General features: G+C 43.3%; 1 protein-coding gene across 5 annotated transcripts in view; it reads right to left on the bottom strand.

The window, feature by feature from the left end:
- Positions 1-6,884: 6,884 nt before the first annotated feature.
- LOC127605628 (contactin-associated protein-like 4) overlaps positions 6,885-19,947 on the bottom strand; it is a 157,910-nt gene continuing 144,847 nt past the window's right edge. The window contains exons 20-25 of one of the 5 annotated variants that reach the window (XM_052073317.1): positions 18,388-18,521; positions 18,083-18,170; positions 16,828-17,043; positions 10,995-11,066; positions 7,411-8,162; positions 6,885-7,377 (exon numbers count right to left, since the gene is read on the bottom strand). In XM_052073317.1, the coding sequence (XP_051929277.1) occupies positions 7,966-8,162; positions 10,995-11,066; positions 16,828-17,043; positions 18,083-18,170; positions 18,388-18,521 (707 nt within the window). In that variant the 3' untranslated portion in view covers positions 6,885-7,377; positions 7,411-7,965. The other 4 variants (XM_052073319.1, XM_052073320.1, XM_052073322.1 and 1 more) reach the window with 4 other exon arrangements.

Below are 19,947 nucleotides of genomic sequence, written 5' to 3'. Positions count from 1 at the left end.
CTCACGAGGGTCACGGGGGGTGCTGGAGCCTATCCCAGCTGTCTCCGGGCAGTAGGCGGGGGACACCCTGAATCGGTTGCCAGCCAATCGCAGGGCACACAGAGACGAACAACCATCCACGCTCACACTCAGGGACAATTTAGAGTGTTCAATCAGCCTGCCATGCATATTTTTGGAATGTGGGAGGAAACCGGAACACCCGGAGAAAACCCACGCAGGCCCGGGGAGAACATGCAAACTCCACACAGGGAGGCCGGAGCTGGAATCGAACCCGGTACCTCTGCATTGTGAAGCCAACGTGCTAACCACTGGACTACCGGGCCGCCAAGCCTGATACTTTGTAATAAAAAAAAAACAAAGCCTTTTTTGAGTTAAACGGTGTGCCCTGCGATTGGCTGGCAACCGCTGCAGGGTGTCGCCCGCCTACTGCCCGAAGACGGCTGGGATCGGCTCCAGCACCCGTCGCGACCGTAGTGAGGAGAAAGCGGATCATAAAATGGATTATGGAGTTAAACAGTTGGACAATACAAATCGAGTTACCGGTAACATAAGGTCGGCCACAAATTAGTTAATAAATATTTGTTGATATATTGAAGAAATATTTGTGAATATGTGAATCCGCGTGTGCTAAACAGTGAGTATGCAGGAGTCCACCGTGAAATATTGCATCTGCACTCATTGTAGTAGCTGTGTTGCAAAAAATGCGTAGCACCCCAAATGTGCAAGCAATTTCAACTTACCTATGGGTTGAGTATGCCATGCTGTTGTGCTCATTTATCATCAGCAGTGAAAGCAATTGTTTTGCACTAGGAAGTAGTGTACACGCTGCTACCCAAACGGAGTTCCCTTCCCGGTCAGCCCCAAAATACCCAGCCATTTGCCAGTCAAAAGCCCAGATAAAAACGGTGTAGGCTGTGTCAGTAAGGGTATGCAGATGTAAGAACGGTGCCAAACACATTATGTGTGGAAATCACTCCAGCAACCCCTGATAGGACAGACCGATAGTTCCAAAAGTTAATAGTGTACAACATGAAGGTTAGCGAAGTGTATTCCCCACAATGCAGAGGATGCAAAGTAGATAGAAAACAAAATCAAATAGTAGAAATTTTTCAAGGGATCCATGTACATATGGTCATCGAGACTTGGTTATTAAGTGACTGTTATTTCAGGTATGCATAAAATAGCCAGATGTATTTGATTCCATTTTATAGACACAAGAGGACCAGTGTGTTTAACTATAGGGTCCCTGTACAATACTTAAACTTGGCTGTTCCGATTATAACAGCTAATGTTAAGCCATTAGTATCTACTGGTACTTAGACTCAACTAGGGGAATATTGTGTAGGCAGTAGCATTCTGGAATACAAGTTGCAAATGCACATTAAAAAAGTTTCAACCAAATTTAACAACAAAAATAAAAGAATATTACACTGTGCTTCACTGTAATATTTATGTCCCCACTTAAAGGGACATATTATTCAAAATGTACTTTCTAATTTGTTGCAAAGGAATAATGTGACTGGATCACTGGAGTGCCGGATCATCCATCAAGTATTAAAGAACCAATTAAGTCTTTTATCTGCCCCTTTTTAAAAAGGTGCCAGTGCACACGCAATTTTTACACATACCTGTCAACTTTTCGGAGCGCCAACCTGTATAAACTACCAAAAAAATCCTTATAAATAGCAAAAAATCCTTATAACATACCAAAGCATTTTATATGTCAAAATAATGGCAGAAAACTCCCCACAAAATTTTCAATGATATTTATTGTATTGTCGTTCGCCCTCAGAGAACCTCTTCCGCCGATCAGAAAGATAATCCTCCCTGTGTGTGGAGTCCTTTGTTTAACCTCTTAGGCCGAGGGCAACTTTGCCATAAACGCCTAAGAAGGTGCACCCAAATTAAATTTGGAGCTGTTCTTGAACCGTTTGGAGTATCAGCATAGTTTTGGTCTCTTTTTGAAGAAAACACTTTGAATTTTTCTCCCAAAAAGTCAGAATCTGTGCTCCTGTCACTGAACTATGGATGTTTGAAGAAAAAAAAGGTGAACCTTATGTTCGTCTAATTTCTTTTCAAATCTCCAGAAACCCAGCTTTTAAAAGAGGTATAACATGTTCACAGATGTACTCAGCTGACGACGTGCATCAGCGATTTGTTTTGACAGACGACGCAGGGCCCCTCGGTGGGCCGTCCTAACTTTACAGGGTTTTAACTTTGTCCGAGTAAAAAACTCTGACACCGATTCAAATGATAAGCTCATTAAGAAGCTCTGATCGGCCTGATAATGATCCTGATCAGTTGAATCAGGTGTATTGGAAGAAGGAGGCATCTAAAACAGGCTCGTTAGGGACCAAACTTGGGCACCCCTGATAGACCTTTGCAAAACAGTCCCTCCTAATGTATTTTTTATTATCGGACCTTAGTTTTTTTTGGGGGGGGGGTAAAATTTTTGTTATTTTGACTTCAAAATGCCGCCGCGAGAGTGGCTGCCTTTCCAGCAGCTCCTATATTTTCTTGTTCTACTTCTTCCTTTCATAACTTTGCTGCAGTGAATTGGGAATTTCTCCATTGCGAGACTAATAAAGGTTTTCTTATCATATCTTATCTTAGTGGAAAAATATCAAAGATTTCATCAGACTGTAGTACACATCAAATTGACTTTCATCAGATTTGGGCCGATTAAAAAATGCATAAATAAATAAAAAATGAAGTCTTGCGACCCGTAATGTGTGAAAACAAAATCCCAGTTTAAATCCCATCACTCATTACTTGACATAATCTGAGTCATGCTAATTCAAATGCCAAAGAATACAAGTGAGTTATGAGGCGGGTTTTAAAGATGGGTAGCGAGGAGGCTTGCCAAATGTTCAGTGGGAGGTCATTCCAGAGAGAGGGACCAGCAACAGAAAAGGCTCGATCCCCTCTGAGTCTCAGTTTAGTTCTTGGTACTTATTAGGTTTATTGTTTTTAGTTATCATACATTTAATAATAATAATAATAATGCTCTTGCGACGCGGGGGCCCAGTCTCATTCGGCTGGGTCGTCGCAGTGCGTAGAGCCGATCAGCTTCACCATGGTCCGCCAATGACCACGGTCATGGGCCAGGTCCGCTGCATCCTCCAGGGTAAGGCCCTGGTGTTTGAGATCCTCTCTGATGACATCAAGCCATCTGGTGTGGGGTCGAGTTGGGTGTTCCGGGGGTGACCAAGCCAACGGATGCGCCTCTGAGCGGCCAGTCGGGATGCAGGGGGCTGAAGGGTATGTTTTCGGAGGTCTGAGTTGGAAACATGGAGGATGCCAGCTGATGTTCAAGATGGTTCTTAGTGACCTGCTGTCAAAGCCGTCGATCCTCTTGGCCTGGGTCTTGTTTAATGGCCAGGATTCTCCACCATACAGGAGGATGGGAAGAACTGCTGCGTTATAAATGCGCATCTGGGTCTTTTGGGACACTGAGTGGTGGCGCCAGAGGGGCCGCCGCAGTGACTGCATTGCCGCGGCCACGAGGGCGCGTCTGCGGTCAATATCTGGCTTGAGATCGCCACTGCTGGTAATAGTGGAGCCCAGGTAGATGATGGAGTTGACAAATTGCACTTCGTCTGTGCCAAAGATCAGGGGGGAGGGGTTGGGTCCGTTACCGATATACATAAGTTTGGTTTTCTGCCAGCTTACTTAGAGGCCCAGCTTTGCTGCTTCTGTTTGGTATATGGAGAGGGCACTGCTGAGGTGTTGGAGGGAGTTGCTGAACAGGGTGGTGTCATCAGCGTATTCAAGGTCGGTCAGGTGGAAGTTGCCGAGCGACACGCTTGAGACTTGCTCCCGGACTCGGATCATAAGGTGGTCAATGACACAGTTAAATAGATCAGGAGTGGCCACGCAGCCCTGTCTGACCCCACTGTTAATGGGGAACCACTCTGAGTCCTTCCCATTCACACGAACACAGCTCTCTGAGTTGTTGTAGAGTCGCTGGAACAATGTGGTTATTTTGGGTGGCACTCCAAGGTATTTCAGAATGTTCCAAAGGGAGAGGTGGTCGACTGTATCAAAGGCAGCTTTGAGATCTATGAAGGCTATAAAAAGATGTTGGTCCTTCCGAAACTCTCTAACCTTCTCAACAATTAGTCTAACTGCTGAGATGTGATCTATGGTGGACCGGTTGGGCATGAAGCCAGCTTGTTGGGGGCAGCGATGGCTTCGAATGGCGGGAAGGGCACGGGTGAGAAGGATCCGGGTGAACAGTTTTGCGGGTACGGAGAGCAGTGAGATGCCTCTGTAGTTGTTGCAGAGTTGCTTGTCGCCTTTCCGCTTCCAGAATGGCAGGATGATGCCTCAGGTCCAGTCTGTGGGGGCCTGTTCTGCCACCCACGCATGGTTAATGATGTGGGTGAGCCACTGGGCCATGGAGTCACCACCTTCTTTGAGCAGCTCTGCGGTGATGGCACAGATTCCAGGGGCCTTGTGATTTTTTAGTGATTTTATTGCTGCTCTGACCTCGTCGATTGTGACTGGGTCAGTTTTGCAGTTGGGTTGGGGGTGGTAGAGTTGGCAGCAGTGACAACTGTAGGGTGATGAAGGAGGTTGCTGAAGTGCTCTTTCCAGAGTTCAAGGCAGTCTATTTCAGTGGTGATGCGATTTCCACTGGCATCCTTCATGAGGGCAGTCTTGATGTGTGGTCCGATGCGGGCTTGGCGCAGCATTTGAAAGACCTGTCTAAGGTCGTTGCGCTGTGCTGCTGATTCCATGCGTTCGGCCTCTTCTCCCCAGTATCTCTCCCTGTCAGTTGCAATTGCCGCATTACGTGCTGCATTGAGCCTCCGGTACTCTGTGATATCACCACGCAGGCGAGCAGCACGGCGGCGGTCAATGATGTCGAGGTTCAGCTGTGAGATCAATGGTTGTTTGGGAAGAGATCATCATACATTTGCTTATTATTAATGATAGATTGATTATGCCTTTAATGTTAAATGGATTATGCTTGCAATGATAAATTGATTATGCTTGCAATGAAGAACGTTTATGCTTTTCATAAAGCTATAATGCTTTTAATCATTATATACTCACATTTATAAACAAGAATGCTTATTGCACTGTGTGGCAGTTGAGGGACGCAACCACCTTTCCGAAAAAGTGGCTGGGAAGAGATAAGTATTAAGACAAAACAAGAGCAAGGTCGGATGTGAACGGAACTGTCAACACCAGCTGCAACTTGGTGTTTTTGTAATTGTAATTTTCACTCACAGAGACACACATAGTCAAACAATTTCAGTGTGTCTTCAACAGCCCTCATCCTTTAGGTTGGACACACCCATGTATTGCTGTAGATTCTCAATAAATGTGGGGGCGAGCGGGGATATCCTTGGGTGGCGTGCAGAGAACTGAAACCTAACGCTTCTTTCTCCTCGTTCCTCCCTGGTACCAGAATTGAGTCTCTTGTCTCCTCCTTGTGTTTTATTTCTGAATGTCAAATTGATGGACCTGACAGTACCTCTAATAATGTCTGGTCCACAGACCTGAGGCGGTGTGTAAGGCCGGATTAGCTCAGAGAGGTAAAGTGGCGCAAGGTCATTTCAAGATTTGAAAACAAAGGAATCTTGAAAAGAACTCTAAAATGTATACGGAGCCAGTGCAGGTGTGCTCCCTCTTACGAGTACCAGTCAAGAGGCGAGCAGCGGCATTCTGGACCAGCTGGTGGCGCTTCATGGAGGATTGGCTGACTACAAAGTAAAGTGCATCGCAGTAATCGAGCCGGGATGCGACGAAGGCATGAATTACTGTCTCAAAGTGGTCATGAGAGAGGAGAGGTTTTACTTTGGCCAGCTGTCTAAGATGAAAGAAGCTGGATTTAACAACAACAACAATTTGCCGGTCAAGTTTAAAATATCTTTCCAGTTTGAGACCCAAGTTTGAGACTGTTCCCTTGAAGTTATTTGTTGCGTTAGTCCTTTATTTGGTCACACAGGGCTGGACTTGTTATTCTATATATATAAGCTTGAGCTACTCAGTTACATGTTGTCAGAACATGAAGCCTTCCGTGCCCTCCTACGTTCATCCCTGTGCTCAGTTTTGTATTTTGAATTTTTCCAAATAGTCTTACTGTCTGTGTTACTAACTGTTGTGTTACTGTCTGCTTCTGGGTCCAAATTCCGCTCCTCACGTGACAAAAATATTGCAGAGGCCTATAGAAATGAGCGGATCTGAATTCAGAGTCCTTGTGATGTAGTTTGGAAATATCAATATTCAACTATCCCCTGATTAAACTCAACTTCAAATAACACGGCATTGGAATATTGAATCCTGCATATCTAATAATTTCCGACAACAATGCAGGCGAAATGATCGTCAAAGTTCGGGAGCACCGAAATTCCAGATGGCTATCAAGCCGCTGGTACCGACTATTATCACAACAACATTGTCCTCACATCCTGTGTTCATGTTCAACACATAACTCTTGAAGAAACAGACTCAATTTCTTCTGGTTGTTAGTCAGCCAACGAGTTCTGCACAAGACATTTTTACATGCTACGGAGGGCTTTTAATCGTTTAGATAAGTAAACAAAAAAACATTAGAAAATAAACCACAGTGGGAAACGAGAGACGTTTTAACAAATGGGTCAACGCTGCTTCCGGTGTTTTACAGGAAGTCACTCCCACAAAGATTTTCCATGACAGCCTTCATGAATAAGGTGAATAGACGGTGGCACAAAGCGCATTCTTGATGTGATTGCTAGCATATGCTCTTGCCTAGATCCTTTGTGCAAGCACTGCATGAGTCAAACTAAAATAAACAACTGGCCGGCGTTCTTTATTTATTTGCAATTTTCCTCTGCACATCTTTATTGTATCGTGAATTCAAGAGACTATTAAAAAAAAATACAGCGAAACCATCAACACTACTTACTGCCTTTTATTTTTGAAAGAAACACAACAGCCAGGATGTCATAACAAATGTAAATGCATAAATCTGTACAAAATATTAAACAAGTATGTATGACACAATATGTATTAAAATAATGACAGAGAACCAAGGCACACGATACGATACATAGTCTTGTATATGGTTAGCACACCTGCAACACAGTCATGACGTTCTGCGTTTAAATCTTGCCTCTGAACTTGCTTAGTGCAGTTTGCAAGACACCTGTCAGTCCATGACTGACAGGTGTCTTGCAAACTGACTGAATCTCCACTGTAGAAGTAACACATGTCCTGACCAGAGGCCTTTCACATATTCAGATTGCAGATTAAAGATTAATTAAAAAGACATTTGAATCGTCCCATTATATAACTAAGAGTTGTTTTGGAATAATCTCATACAATATGCAAGATAGTTGGTGCCTTACAGTGTGAAGGAGACAATAAGACAAGTTTATATAAACACTGCACACAAACATACTGTACACACACACACACACACACACACACACACACACACACACACACACACACACACACACGCACACACATACATTACTGTTCAAAAGTTTGGGGTCTATCAAAAATGTTTTAAAAGAAATAAATACTTGTTTATTTTTAAAAAAACACAAACAATGCCTAGAACTGTATTTCTTATCATGTTATTGTCATTGATAAAACAGTGTATAAGGATATTTGGAATGATATAACTGTACACACTTGTGCTTTTATTTAAAAACAAAACAAACTAAAAAAAAAATCCCCCCAGGCAATTTTAGGTGATTTGAAGGGTAGTATAAATGATTAAATAAATACTTGCGCTTGCGCGCACACACTCACGCATGCACGCACACAAACACAATCAGAATACTGCTGAGTGCTGACAATTCACATATATGGTTATATATATATATATATATATATATATATATATATATATGGTAAATATTGTACAACACGTACAATATTTACAAATCAAAATGGAAAAAAAATAGACCCATGGCTCCAAGATGCTGTCTCTCAAAAAGGACATCCAGATGAGGGTGACTCACTTTATATGAAAAACTCCTTTTGGTTGTCACCCCGAGCACTCTGATAATTAAGCTCATCACTTAAGTGGACATCGTTGATAACGTCGGGCTGTGACGCTTTCACATCTCTGTTCCGATGCCTCTCAAGTCTGCTGCAGGTGATTCCGATGATGATGGCCAGGGCAGACACAGTGATGAAGATGACCACTGCGATAACACCTACAAACAGCGGCATGCGGTGAACAGGAATAAAAGTAGCCTACCAAGAATCAATCAGCAATTTTGTTGTGAGGATAAAGCGGCAATTTGTATTCTGAGCATGGTCAAGAAAATGCCATTTCTGTTGAGGTGGATGTGAGATGAATTCTCCAAGTGAGCCTAATGATGTATAAAATATCATACTGTACACATTTACTGTAACCAAAACATTCACCAAACTATTGAAGGGTTTTTGTGAATTTGGATCTAACTTCAGTGACATATTCATTATTGAACTGTCACACAAGTAGTTTTTCAATAAGTCATTTCTCCGTTGACCTTTCCACTACACCTTTTGTCACAGACTCTGTCGTGTGTACTCAGGCCGAGGTGCTCCTTTAAGTAATGCATGGTAAAGCTGAGTTTGTTTCTGTTCGCTACCAAGTACCGGTGGAAATCTACAATCTACAACTTTGCTCCTTCTGGTGTCCAACACCACATGTCCGTGGCTTGCCACCTTGTCAGCCCACCCCACCTAACTTTACAAAAATGCACCTGATCATCATCATATCTTGTCGCGCCAGTACTGGACCCATTGCTTGGCAGCATCACTAGTGTCTAAGAGATCTTGATCTGTGCAGGTGGTCCCCAGTTCACAATCCCGAAGAATGTGCTCCATTGTTTGTACTGGGTGGCCACACGGACACTCACTGCTGAGTGAGAGTCCCCATTTATAGGTGTTATTCCTAGTCCTGCCTACTCTGGTTCTTGCTCTATTTAATGTCACCCAGTTCTTTCTTGAGAGGGCAGTTCCACTTGGAAGATGTTCGTTTGGGCTTTGGATTGCACCATTTAGTGCAGAGCTGTCCCATTCTCTCCATTTTTCGAGCCTGTGGTTTATTGACTGCTCAGGATCTAAACTTTGGACGGTCATAAGCTCTTTCTGGACTTCAGTCTTCTTATTGAGTCGCTGCTCAGCCCGTATCGTATTGTTTTGTGTATTTTGTTATTGTAAAGTGTCCTTGGGTGTCTTGAAAGGCGCTTATAAATAAAACGTATTATTATTATTATTATTATTACTATGACCATAGAGGGGGTGTCTTGTGTCATTTTCTTGACTATGCTTTTGTGTCCTTGCATGAATGTCTCTATGTATGTGTAGTGGTGCGATGCCCGCCAATCTGTAGGGTGCTGGCAGTAGTGTTGGTTTCAGTGTGCCAGTAATTATTCTGCACGTGTTGTTCAGCTCAGGATCTATTTTGTGAGCATGACACGATCTTGCCCATGCTGCTGAGCAATATTCAGCAGTAGAGTAGCATAGTGCTAGAGCTGTTGTTCTCAGAGTTTTAGGATCTGTTCCCCAGTTAGAGTTAGCAAGTTTAGCTAAGAGGTTGTTTCTTGTGGCGACTTTTGTCTTGAGTTTCCTTACATGTTCTGCGAAGGAGAGCGTTCGATCTAATGTGACTCCAAGATAGACGGGATAGTCAACATGCTCAAGTCTCTCATTATTCCAGTGGATGCTTAATTTTCTATTTGCCTGGTGGTTATTGAGGTGAAATACACACACCTGCGTCTTTCCTAGATTGGCATTAAGTGAGTTTTGTTTATAATACTCTGTTAGATGTTGAAGAGCAGCTGATAGTCTCCTTTCTGTGGTTTCAAATTTAATGCACCTGATTAAACCATCTTAATCAGCCATTAAACCAAATTTGTACAAATATTGGCCGCTTCATATTATTAGCCTCATGTCCCCATGTCACAACGTCATATTTGCAAAGAAAGAGGTCACACAAAAAAACTACTTACCTTACACACCAGTAGATAACCCTCCACCTCTCTACAAAAAGCATTGCTGATCACAGCTAGTTACACAGTAGCATCACAGTAGCTTTCTCAGTCACAAATTTGCAGATGACCTTGTACAGTCATGCGGTAGTGCAGCTTTTGGAAACTCATTTGAGATGCAGGTAGCTGGAGTGGCTTTCCTCCGGGGATTGTGCCTGCCATATGTTGCCAGCAATTGTGGGAGTCAGTTGCCATACAACAGAGAGACAGCCATCGTACTGAGGAGATGGCTGCGTTTATGGCACTCGCTCCCTTTGCTCATTAAACTAAACTCAGATTCTTCTTTTCAAGTGCTCGGACAGCCCATGCACTGTGATGCATATAAACCTACGTACTCCAACCACAGTTTCATTGCACTACTCTCTGTGACTTGTTTGGTAATTTTCATTGGTCAGTGTGATTTGACGATGGGTAAATCTAATAGCGGCTCGAAGCCCGTAAGTAAAAACATTAAAAAATGAAGCATGTCACGTTAAAAGCTGCAGGGTTTAAAGCGTAGGAAAAAAAGTAGCTGACGTGTAGTCCGAAAAATACGGTAGGTGTTTTATACTTCTGCATTCTCTCATGAATACAATTATTTCAGGGAGAAGAGGCACTTTTATTCAGTACCTTGTGAGATGCAGATTTTGCAGACAAAAACATTGTGAAAATGTATTGAACCATGATACTGAACGTACCATGTGTACCAGTACCATTCCAGAATTATAGTTATGATTACAATTTTAAATAGTTGTTGGCCCTGAAATTGGATGTGTTCAACTGACAATGGTTTAAAATCCAAAATGGTGAATGCCCTGTTTAAAAAAAATGTTAAATGTACATTTCAATTATGTTTGTTGGCGGTCATGCTTGATGTATTGTGGTGGTTATACTCCATTAAAATCATAAAATTCTGTCATTATCCAAAAAAATGAACCTAACTACCAGTACATATTTTATTTTTTATGTGATAAGCAATTCATCCCCCTGAAATTAGATTGTAATCACAATAATAATCTGATCTGGTACCTCCAATTAGAGCTGAGTCACTCCTGATGGTTTTGACTAAGGGTTGACTTGGATCCAGTGAAGCAGGTGGGTCTGGAAACAATGTAAAAAAGAAAATTAAGCCAAAAAAGTGAACCACATTTGCAGCTTACTGAAAGTATTATCGTTGACACTATATTGTACACAGAAATACTTTATGATGGAGTGATTGATTGCTTGTTTGTCTATTTTTATGCCCTGAAATTGGCTGGCAACCACTTCAGGGTGTACCCTACCTCACCCACAGAGACAGCTGGGACAGGCTTTGGCCCACCCGGACTCCTAGTCAGGATAAACAGTTCAAATTGGGCTGGTGGTTACTACTGAATATAATTTAATTCTCACAATCACAGACAGATAAATTACAGGATAAAACAGGGATCCAACTTAAATAATATAACTAATTACATTGGGTGAGGTACCAATGAATCATAGACCTCCTGATTTAGTTGTCATACATCTAATTAGTGGAGTCCGCAGGTGTCAACCTCAAGACCCGGGGGCCAGATCTGGCCCGCCATATCATTTTATGTCACCCGCGAAAGCAGCACAAACATGTCAACTTCCATGATCCGTTCTGAAATGTCTACCAAAATGTTCAATTCTCACATGTAATAAATAAGAGATATATTCTTAGCATTTTCTTGTTACCAAACCTTCATGATAGAAACTTACAAACAACAATAGTTGAATCAACAGTTATTCTTGACCTCCTTATAATGGTTCAGTCATAATGGCTCAACTCAACACAACTCAACTGTATTTATAGAGCACTTTCAAACAGCCATCGCTGCATACAAAGTGCTGTACATGGAGCAACTAACATATAAACAGCAATAAAGTAATAAATCAGAAACAAAGATGGTCGAAGGCACCAAACAGTAAAACTAAGATCAAATCTGAGTCATGCTGAGTCAAATGCCAAAGAATACAAGTGAGTTATGAGTCGGGTTTTAAAGATGGGCAGTAACAGGGGGCTTGCCGAATGGTTCGTGGGAGGTCATTCCAGAGAGAGGGACCAACAACGGAAAAGGCTCGATCCCCTCTGAGCCTCCGTTTATTTCTTGATACTTCTAATAATGCCTGGTCCGCAGACCAGAGAGGTAAGCTCAGAGAGATAAGGTGGCGAGAGGTCATTTAAAGATTTGAAAACAAATAATAGGATCTTGAAAAAACTCTAAAATGCAGAGTTGAGTTGACTACTTTATATGGTTTCAGTCATAACGGCTCTCCAAGTGAAACATTGACTAAAATAAGGCCCGCGCCATGAATGAGTTTGACATCCCATGGTGTAGTCAACAAAATAATCGTGGGGACCAAATCAACAAATGAGCTTGAAAATAAGAGTGGCACTTCAGATGCCTCAACAGCTACAGGTCATACCGAATACTTTGGGCCTTAAAGTTGAGCCAGATACCGGTACATTAATTTACACACAAGATGTGTGTGTGTGTATGCATTTATACTGTATCTCAGAATCAGAATCATCTTTATTGGCCAAGTATGTAGAACAGACAAGGAATTTGTCTCCGGTATATAACACGCTGTATAGTAGTATTACATTATAAACAAGGACATGACAAATAGGTATGGAAGGACATTTCGTAATGTAAGTGAACCGTAGTGCGGTGGTACCACACAGTGACAACTGTGAGACAATGTGCAAAGTATCAAGCAGAGCTAAAGTGATCAGTGGTAGAATACAATACTATAACAGTTGTACAGTTGGTGCAGAAAATCATTGAACCATTTTAGAGTAACCAGTAGCAGTATTTGTTGTACAAGAAGAGTGACTACGTCAGTGACTGTTTAGGGAGTTAATGGCTAGAGGGAAGAAGCTGTTTAAGTGTCTGCTGGATTTGGTGCGCATGGATCTGTAGCGCCTGCCTGAGGGGAGTAGCGGGAAAAGGTGGTGGGCAGGGTGCGGGGGATCCAGTAGGATTTTCCGTGCCCTTGTTTTGATTCTTTCAGTGTGCAAGTCCTCAAGAGTGCCAGGGCGGTGCCAATGATTTTTTTTCTGCCGTCCTAACTGTCCGTTGAAGTTGGATTTTGCCCTTTTTTGTGGCGGCCCCAAACCAAACCGTGATGGAAGAACACAGGATTGATTCGATGACTGCCGTGTAGAACTTACATAGCACCTCCTGTGGCAGGCCATGCTTCCTCAGCAGCCTGAGGAAGTACATATAATAAGGGAGCAGAGGCAGCTGGGGGTTGCTCATGTGGAGGGGATGAGACTGGGAGTTTGCGGACAGGAGAGGGTAGTCGTGCATGTCCAGGATACCGTATTTATTTTCCAGATGGATGTTCCAATGTGGATATGTATGAGATGAGCGATTTGCTCTCGTGCTGCAAGAGCGGACAAGAGACCAAGGTGATGCGATGGAGTATAGCTGACAATTGTTTTCGACCTGGCCCTGACCATAACCGGAGCAGGAATAGCAAGCGTAGCGGCAAGCGGACAGGGTGAAGTGATGTAGTGATTGGTGTTGTTGGAATGAGCTTGCCCGAAGATCATGGTATCCATTTGTTTTTGGGCTTCCTGGATTTGATAAAGTTTGGTGATTCTTCCTTCTGGTTCTCTGATGTTTTTCTGCCAAGGGGTAGCAGCTGATGCAGTCAAATCGAGAGGTGAGTGGAGCCATGGGCATATGCTATGCTATGCTATGCTATGCTATAATGTGGTAAAATGTTTCCTTACTCAGGGCACTCAACTAATAATTGTGCACTATGAATTTGTGGCTCATGCGCTTGACTTCAGTGCAGGTGAATGGGTTCAGCGCCGAGGCGTCGTGGAGCGGCGTATCGCAGAGTGATTGCAGAGTGTAGGTGGGTTTTGTCAATGGTACGGCACATTTGCTCAACTTGGCAAGTGTTTCTTTCTCTTTCTTGTATATATATATATATATATATATATATATATATATATATATATATATATATATATAGCGGCTGGATAGGCTCAGTTGGTAAGGCATCGGTTTGGTATATGGGAGACGGTGGTTCGAATCCCGCTTGGGGCAAAAAATGAGCACATAACACCATCCAGTGTGGGTCCTTGGGCAAGATCCTTCACGCTAATGCCTACCTCATACAATGATGAGAGACAATAAAACGAATGACATGCCGGCTCAGACGTCGCCCGGCCAAACAAGGTCTGCGTCAGGTGCTGGGGAACCAGAGCACCTTGATGAAAAATGGGCTACTGGAACAAAGCGGAGATGGGCGAGAGGTGATAACATGGCTCTGTTGGAATGCTACTACTCAAGCAACCCTAGCCAGAGGGGTTACATGCAGAGAATGTGGGCTGAATGGTTACTTCGAAACCCACAGTCACGGTTGACCACGAAACAACTAGTAACTCAGTGTTCCAATATCCACAAACGGCAACTGCTGTCACAACTTGAGATTGATGAGGTACAACGCAGGTTCCATGGTGAAGGGCCCCAGGCTGCCAGATCAGAGGAGGAGGTCATACCAGCGATTGGGCGGCAAGCCCCAATGAATGCAGATGATGAGATTGGGAGGCCAGCCCCAATGAGTGAAATGCTGAGCGAGGCAGCAACTGACCTGAAAGCTGAGATCATGTCGAGAATGAAAGCTGGGCAAACTCGAAACCGATTACAACGGCTATGTGAAGTACCACCTGAAAGTCTAATGGAAAATGTGAATGCAGCACTGAGGGCGATCCCTACCGTAACGATCACGGAAACCAATGAGCTGATATACGCTTCAGCATCAGTGATCCTTGAGATGCTTGGCTATAAGAGCAACCATGGAAGGCATGAGATACGTTACCCACCATGGAAAAGACTGTTAGAGGCTAAAATCAAGGCGGCCCGGAAAGATGTGAGTCAATTGACGGAGGCCCAGAGAGGTGTGATAAAAAGGCCGATACCCGAGAGGTACATCCAGATGACCATACCTGAAGCACTCGAAACTGTCAAACAAAGGCTCCAAGCCTTGTCCAGCCGCCTAAAGCGGTACACGAAAGAGAATGAGGCCAAACGAATAAACAGGCTGTTCGCAACACAACCTGCGAAAGTGTACGCTCAGTGGCAGGGTCCTAACAACAGAGCTGACCCACCAAGACTGGAAACTGAAAGGTACTGGAAAGACATGGGAGAAGGAGGTTGCACATAACAGCAGTGCACAATCGCTTGTGACCCTGAGAGAGGAGCACAGCAACCCCCCTGAACAGAACCCAGTTACCATAACAGTGGCAGACATACAGGAAAGAGTCTCAGATATGAAGAACTGGACAGCACCAGGCCCGGACATGGTCCACACCTACTGGCTAAAGAAACTCACAGCACTCCATGAGCGCCTAGCAGCACAAATGAACCAGCTGCTGAGGGATGGCACTCACCCAGGATGGCTAACCGAAGGGCGAACGATCCTGATCATGAAGGATCCCTCAAAGGGTGCGGTCCCATCCAACTATCGGCCAATAACCTGTCTCTCCACAACATGGAAGCTCATGTCAGGCATCATTGCGGCTAAGATAAGTGGACACATGGATCAATACATGAGCGAAGCACAGAAGAGCATTGGTATAGCCATACATCAGCTCCTGGTTGACAGAACAGTCGCACAAGACTGCAGGTCCCGACGTACCAACCTGTGCACAGCCTGGATTGATTACAAGAAAGCCTATGACTCGATGCCACATACATGGATCACTGAATGCTTGGGGCTGTATAAGGTGAACAGGACCGTAAGAGCCTTCGTTGCGAACTCGATGAGGATGTGGAAAACCACACTTGAAGCCAATGGCAAGCCACTAACTCAAGTGTCCATCAAATGTGGCACATACCAAGGTGATGCACTCTCCCCACTGCTGTTCTGCATAGGACTGAACCCCCTAAGCCAAGTAATCACCAAGAAAGGCTATGGATACCGCCTCAGAAATGGAGCTACAATCAGTCACCTCCTCTACATGGATGACATAAAGCTGTATGCTAAGAGCGAAAGGGACATAGACTCCTGATCCACACGACCAGGATCTACAGCAGCGACATCGGGACGTCATTCGGGCTTGAGAAATGTAGTCGGATGGTGACTAAGAGAGGAAAGGTAGTCTGCACTGAAGGGCTCTCACTCCCTGAAGGAACAATAGCAGACATTGAGGATAGTTACAAGTACCTCGGTATACCACAAGCCAATGGCAACCTCGAGCTGAATGAGGGACGGACACCACCCGAGGGGGGGTGAGACGAGGATTTTTATTTTATTATATATATATATATATATATATATATATATATATATATATATATATATATATATATATATATATATAACAGACACGTGAGACAGAGTGCATGTGTTTCTGTCACTCATCAGTGAAGAGGTCAGTACTGACACGATTCGTGCTGATTACATTGACAGATGAAAACCAACTTCCATCAGTGCTTAGTCGATCATTGTTTCTTTTATGTTATTATTATTATTATTATTATTATTATTCGTCAGCAAAAAGGGCATCAGTGACGGATTGAGGGACCTTCTGTTAGCTCTGACGGAATTCCCACCTCTTCAGAGAACAATGAGGAAAAGATGGTGAAGTCACTAAGTATGAAGAATGATAGCAGGGAAAGATACTCCCAATGTTAGATCACCATATAGAGTTTTCCATCCATTCATATATCCACTTGTAAAACTGGATGTTCTGTGACACGGTATAGGGGTGCGCTATGGATATCATACAGTAACAAAAGTAATATGCTTTACATTCCTAGAATGGGAGAGGTGGGGTCACAGGTACATACAAAAAAACAACTGTGGGTTGCACAAAGATAATTTATGTTTCACATACCTGGTAAAAAATGTGTTGTTACTGATAATTGGGGATTAGCAGAGGATAGAGAACCACAATTTGACTGTGTTAGTGGGCCTGTGATGGCGATATTGCGGTCAGGATGGAGAAGAGCTGCTTTCAGAGGACTGATGGAGTTAAAGTACACTGCTGACAAACAACCGGTGAAGCCAAGAGCGCCCACCCTGGCCAGCTCCATGTCAAACATATCAGCTCCTGAAGACACCAACACACAGATAAAAACAAAAAACAAAAAACAGAAACAAAATGGACAAGGGGGATAAAAGATTGCATGATACAGTGACTTGTTTTAAATTTTTGCTGAGTACAGCTTGGTCACGTAAAATATTGTACACTAACTCATACACTATGTTCTCAGCAGTTATGACAGCACTGTTTGTCCGAATTGTAGTAAGCCATGGGATTTTGGCCATTTCTTTCTCCATATTCATGTCATGCTAAATTTTCTGAAGGTCAATCGTGGTTTCCATGACGGGCAGATGAGGGAAGGAACTGCTTTGTTGTTAAGACTTAAAAGTGCTCTCTTTGAACTGTTGAGTCGGGTGTGTCTTAACCTCCATGGCAGATTCTCCGTTTAACCCTTGAGGCCAATTCACCGAACCTTTTCGGGTTCCATCGAACCCAGGTTAAGAACCACTGCTTTGGAGCGACTCAGCAATGTGTTTCGGCGCACAAGTAGCAAGCTGAAACTTATTGCTAGCTAGCTGCTGTGGCACGAGTAGCACAGAGCTTCCCTCGATCTCCGAATACCCATAAGAGCGGATGCATGCCCTGCAAAACCTTTTGGGGCAATCTGTGCAAGTGGTAAATCTTTTAAATCTTTGATTCTGATAGATACTGACGCTCAACACTAAAATACCAGACAAAGGGTCACAGACATACAGACTGTGTCTGAACTTTTGCATTAATGAAACAATAACAGTGCTGTCGTACCAGTGTACATCATTTCACTCGCCCACGTGGCTTAAAGTACTTTAAAGGTCATTTCAAAACATCATTAATGTAAGGGGGTGGCTCCATTTTCAGTGATGTCTTTGGTTTCTTATGTCATATTTTTGGAGCAAAGTGCTCCTTATATGACCATGAACGTGTTAAAAGCTCCTGCTGTGATGACTGTATGAGGCCTTTATCCTTGCTGATAAAAGATAACAGAGACCTGTCATGATTTCTGTTCTAGTTTCTGTGGAAGGCAACAACCCATGTTGCAAAACATGAACAAGACTGCATCGCTTACCGCGTGCTCGTCCCAGAAGAATCGAGTTGATGCTGTTGAATTCTACATCAGATGTCAAGATGAAGTGCTCAGTGTCGTTCTTGTCAACCTGGAAAACAATGACTCATTATTTAACCGCAAAATGTTGTCTCACGAAGCTTGAAAAGACTGTAGTTAAAAAAAAATGTAATGGGAAGACAAGAATGCATTTTCCTGTATGTTTTTTAAACTAAGCACAATAACAGAAACAATGAGAAAGAGTTAAGTTACTGAATATGGATGTGAGTCATTTGTTCAGATAATTTATGGGCAGTAACTTCGTGCACCTGAATGGAAATTGAGTCTTTGTGCCTCTTAATGGCCACCACATGCAAGTCTCCATCTGCCAGGTTCATGACATTGCTTCCAAACACTTCCACATCTCTGCTGTTGTGCAACTTGTACCTTAACTCCAGTTCACCTAACAAAACAAAACAAACAATTCAATTAACTCACATAATACAAATTCAAATTATGTAGAGTTCAAAATTATACAAGACTATCAATTGTTTTGGAGAATTTTGAAGGCTAAAGTATGTAACATGACATCATCATAATTACCACTACTACAACTAGTAGTACGTTTTAGTGATGGGTCCAGCGACACCGATGCGTTGACGCTCACAGAGCAAGCCACGTGTCGGTGCATGTGCTGCTTGATTACGTCACGTGATTGACACGTGAACTGCACCGGGGCAGTTTAGACTGCATCGGCTGCGTTTACACAGTCCAGGCTGCTAATTGACACATCGGCTGCGTTGACACAGTCCAGGCTGCTAATTGACACATCGGCTGCGTTGACACAGTCCAGGCTGCTAATTGACACGTGAACTGCACCGGTGCAGTTTAGACACAGTCCAAGCTGCGCCACTTAGTCCAGGGGGCGTCGACTCAGTGCAGGGGGCGTTGACGCAGCAAAAGCCCGCACAGTGTATCTAAGGAAGTGCATCTGGCGACACGATGCCGATTGCCGAAACAAGCCAGACGTCACCCTCGCTCGAATAAAAATATAAGTTTGGGCAATACGGAAAACACACTGATTATCAGAAAAAATGTGTCCGTCTGACTTCGAGCCTCATGTCGGCTGTCATATAATAGGCTATTATTATATGAGAAGTGCTTTATGAACGTTTGTACTGTACGTCATACTCCAGTTGATTGAGAGGTCCCGCCTATAAGTGACTGCGAGTGAGCACACCACATTTTTGATAACTCTGCCACATTGCTCTTAAAAGTCACATAAAACGTAAACCTTGTCTGCTGTTGTCGTAGTTCAAAGCTTAATATGTGGCGTGGGTTGGGTCGGCGCCACAAGTACGTACTCGCGCTCACGTGCTCACAGCAGAGAGCAACAGACTATCAACTGCTGAGACGCGCTTCACTCGAATGACGTTGCTACAGTACGGGCATATTATGGAGCAGCTTCCGGAAAAATACAAATAGTCCGCCGTGTAGAGCCATTTTGATCTCCTTTTGGAGAGTAAGATATTTATTAAAATCTCCTTGTCTCTCCAAGTGTCTCTCGGATTTTTGACATGTCTTATTCCATTGTGTGTGTGTGTGTGTTCTCCACAACAGGGGAAATAGCATGCATTAAATGCAACAGACATTTAAAATATTGGAGCATCTTATTTTTCTAAATCAAAATTTGTAAAGACAAAGCCCACAAGCATCCTCATTCACATGATTTTCACATTATTGAAACACATTGAATGATACAATAAGAATGCATGGATGTGAATGATATTGTCATGGGTCAATGCCATCTTTATTGTCAAATATGCTTTATGTATGACATGCAGCATAGATGAAATATCTTCCTTTCAATCCTCAGTGCATACATGCAT

This window comes from Hippocampus zosterae, chromosome 8, assembly GCF_025434085.1.
Source record: "Hippocampus zosterae strain Florida chromosome 8, ASM2543408v3, whole genome shotgun sequence".
Classification (NCBI taxonomy): Eukaryota; Metazoa; Chordata; class Actinopteri; order Syngnathiformes; family Syngnathidae; genus Hippocampus; species Hippocampus zosterae.
The sequence above is the reverse complement of the archived record's forward strand: the minus strand, read 5'-3'. Positions and strand labels throughout refer to the sequence as shown.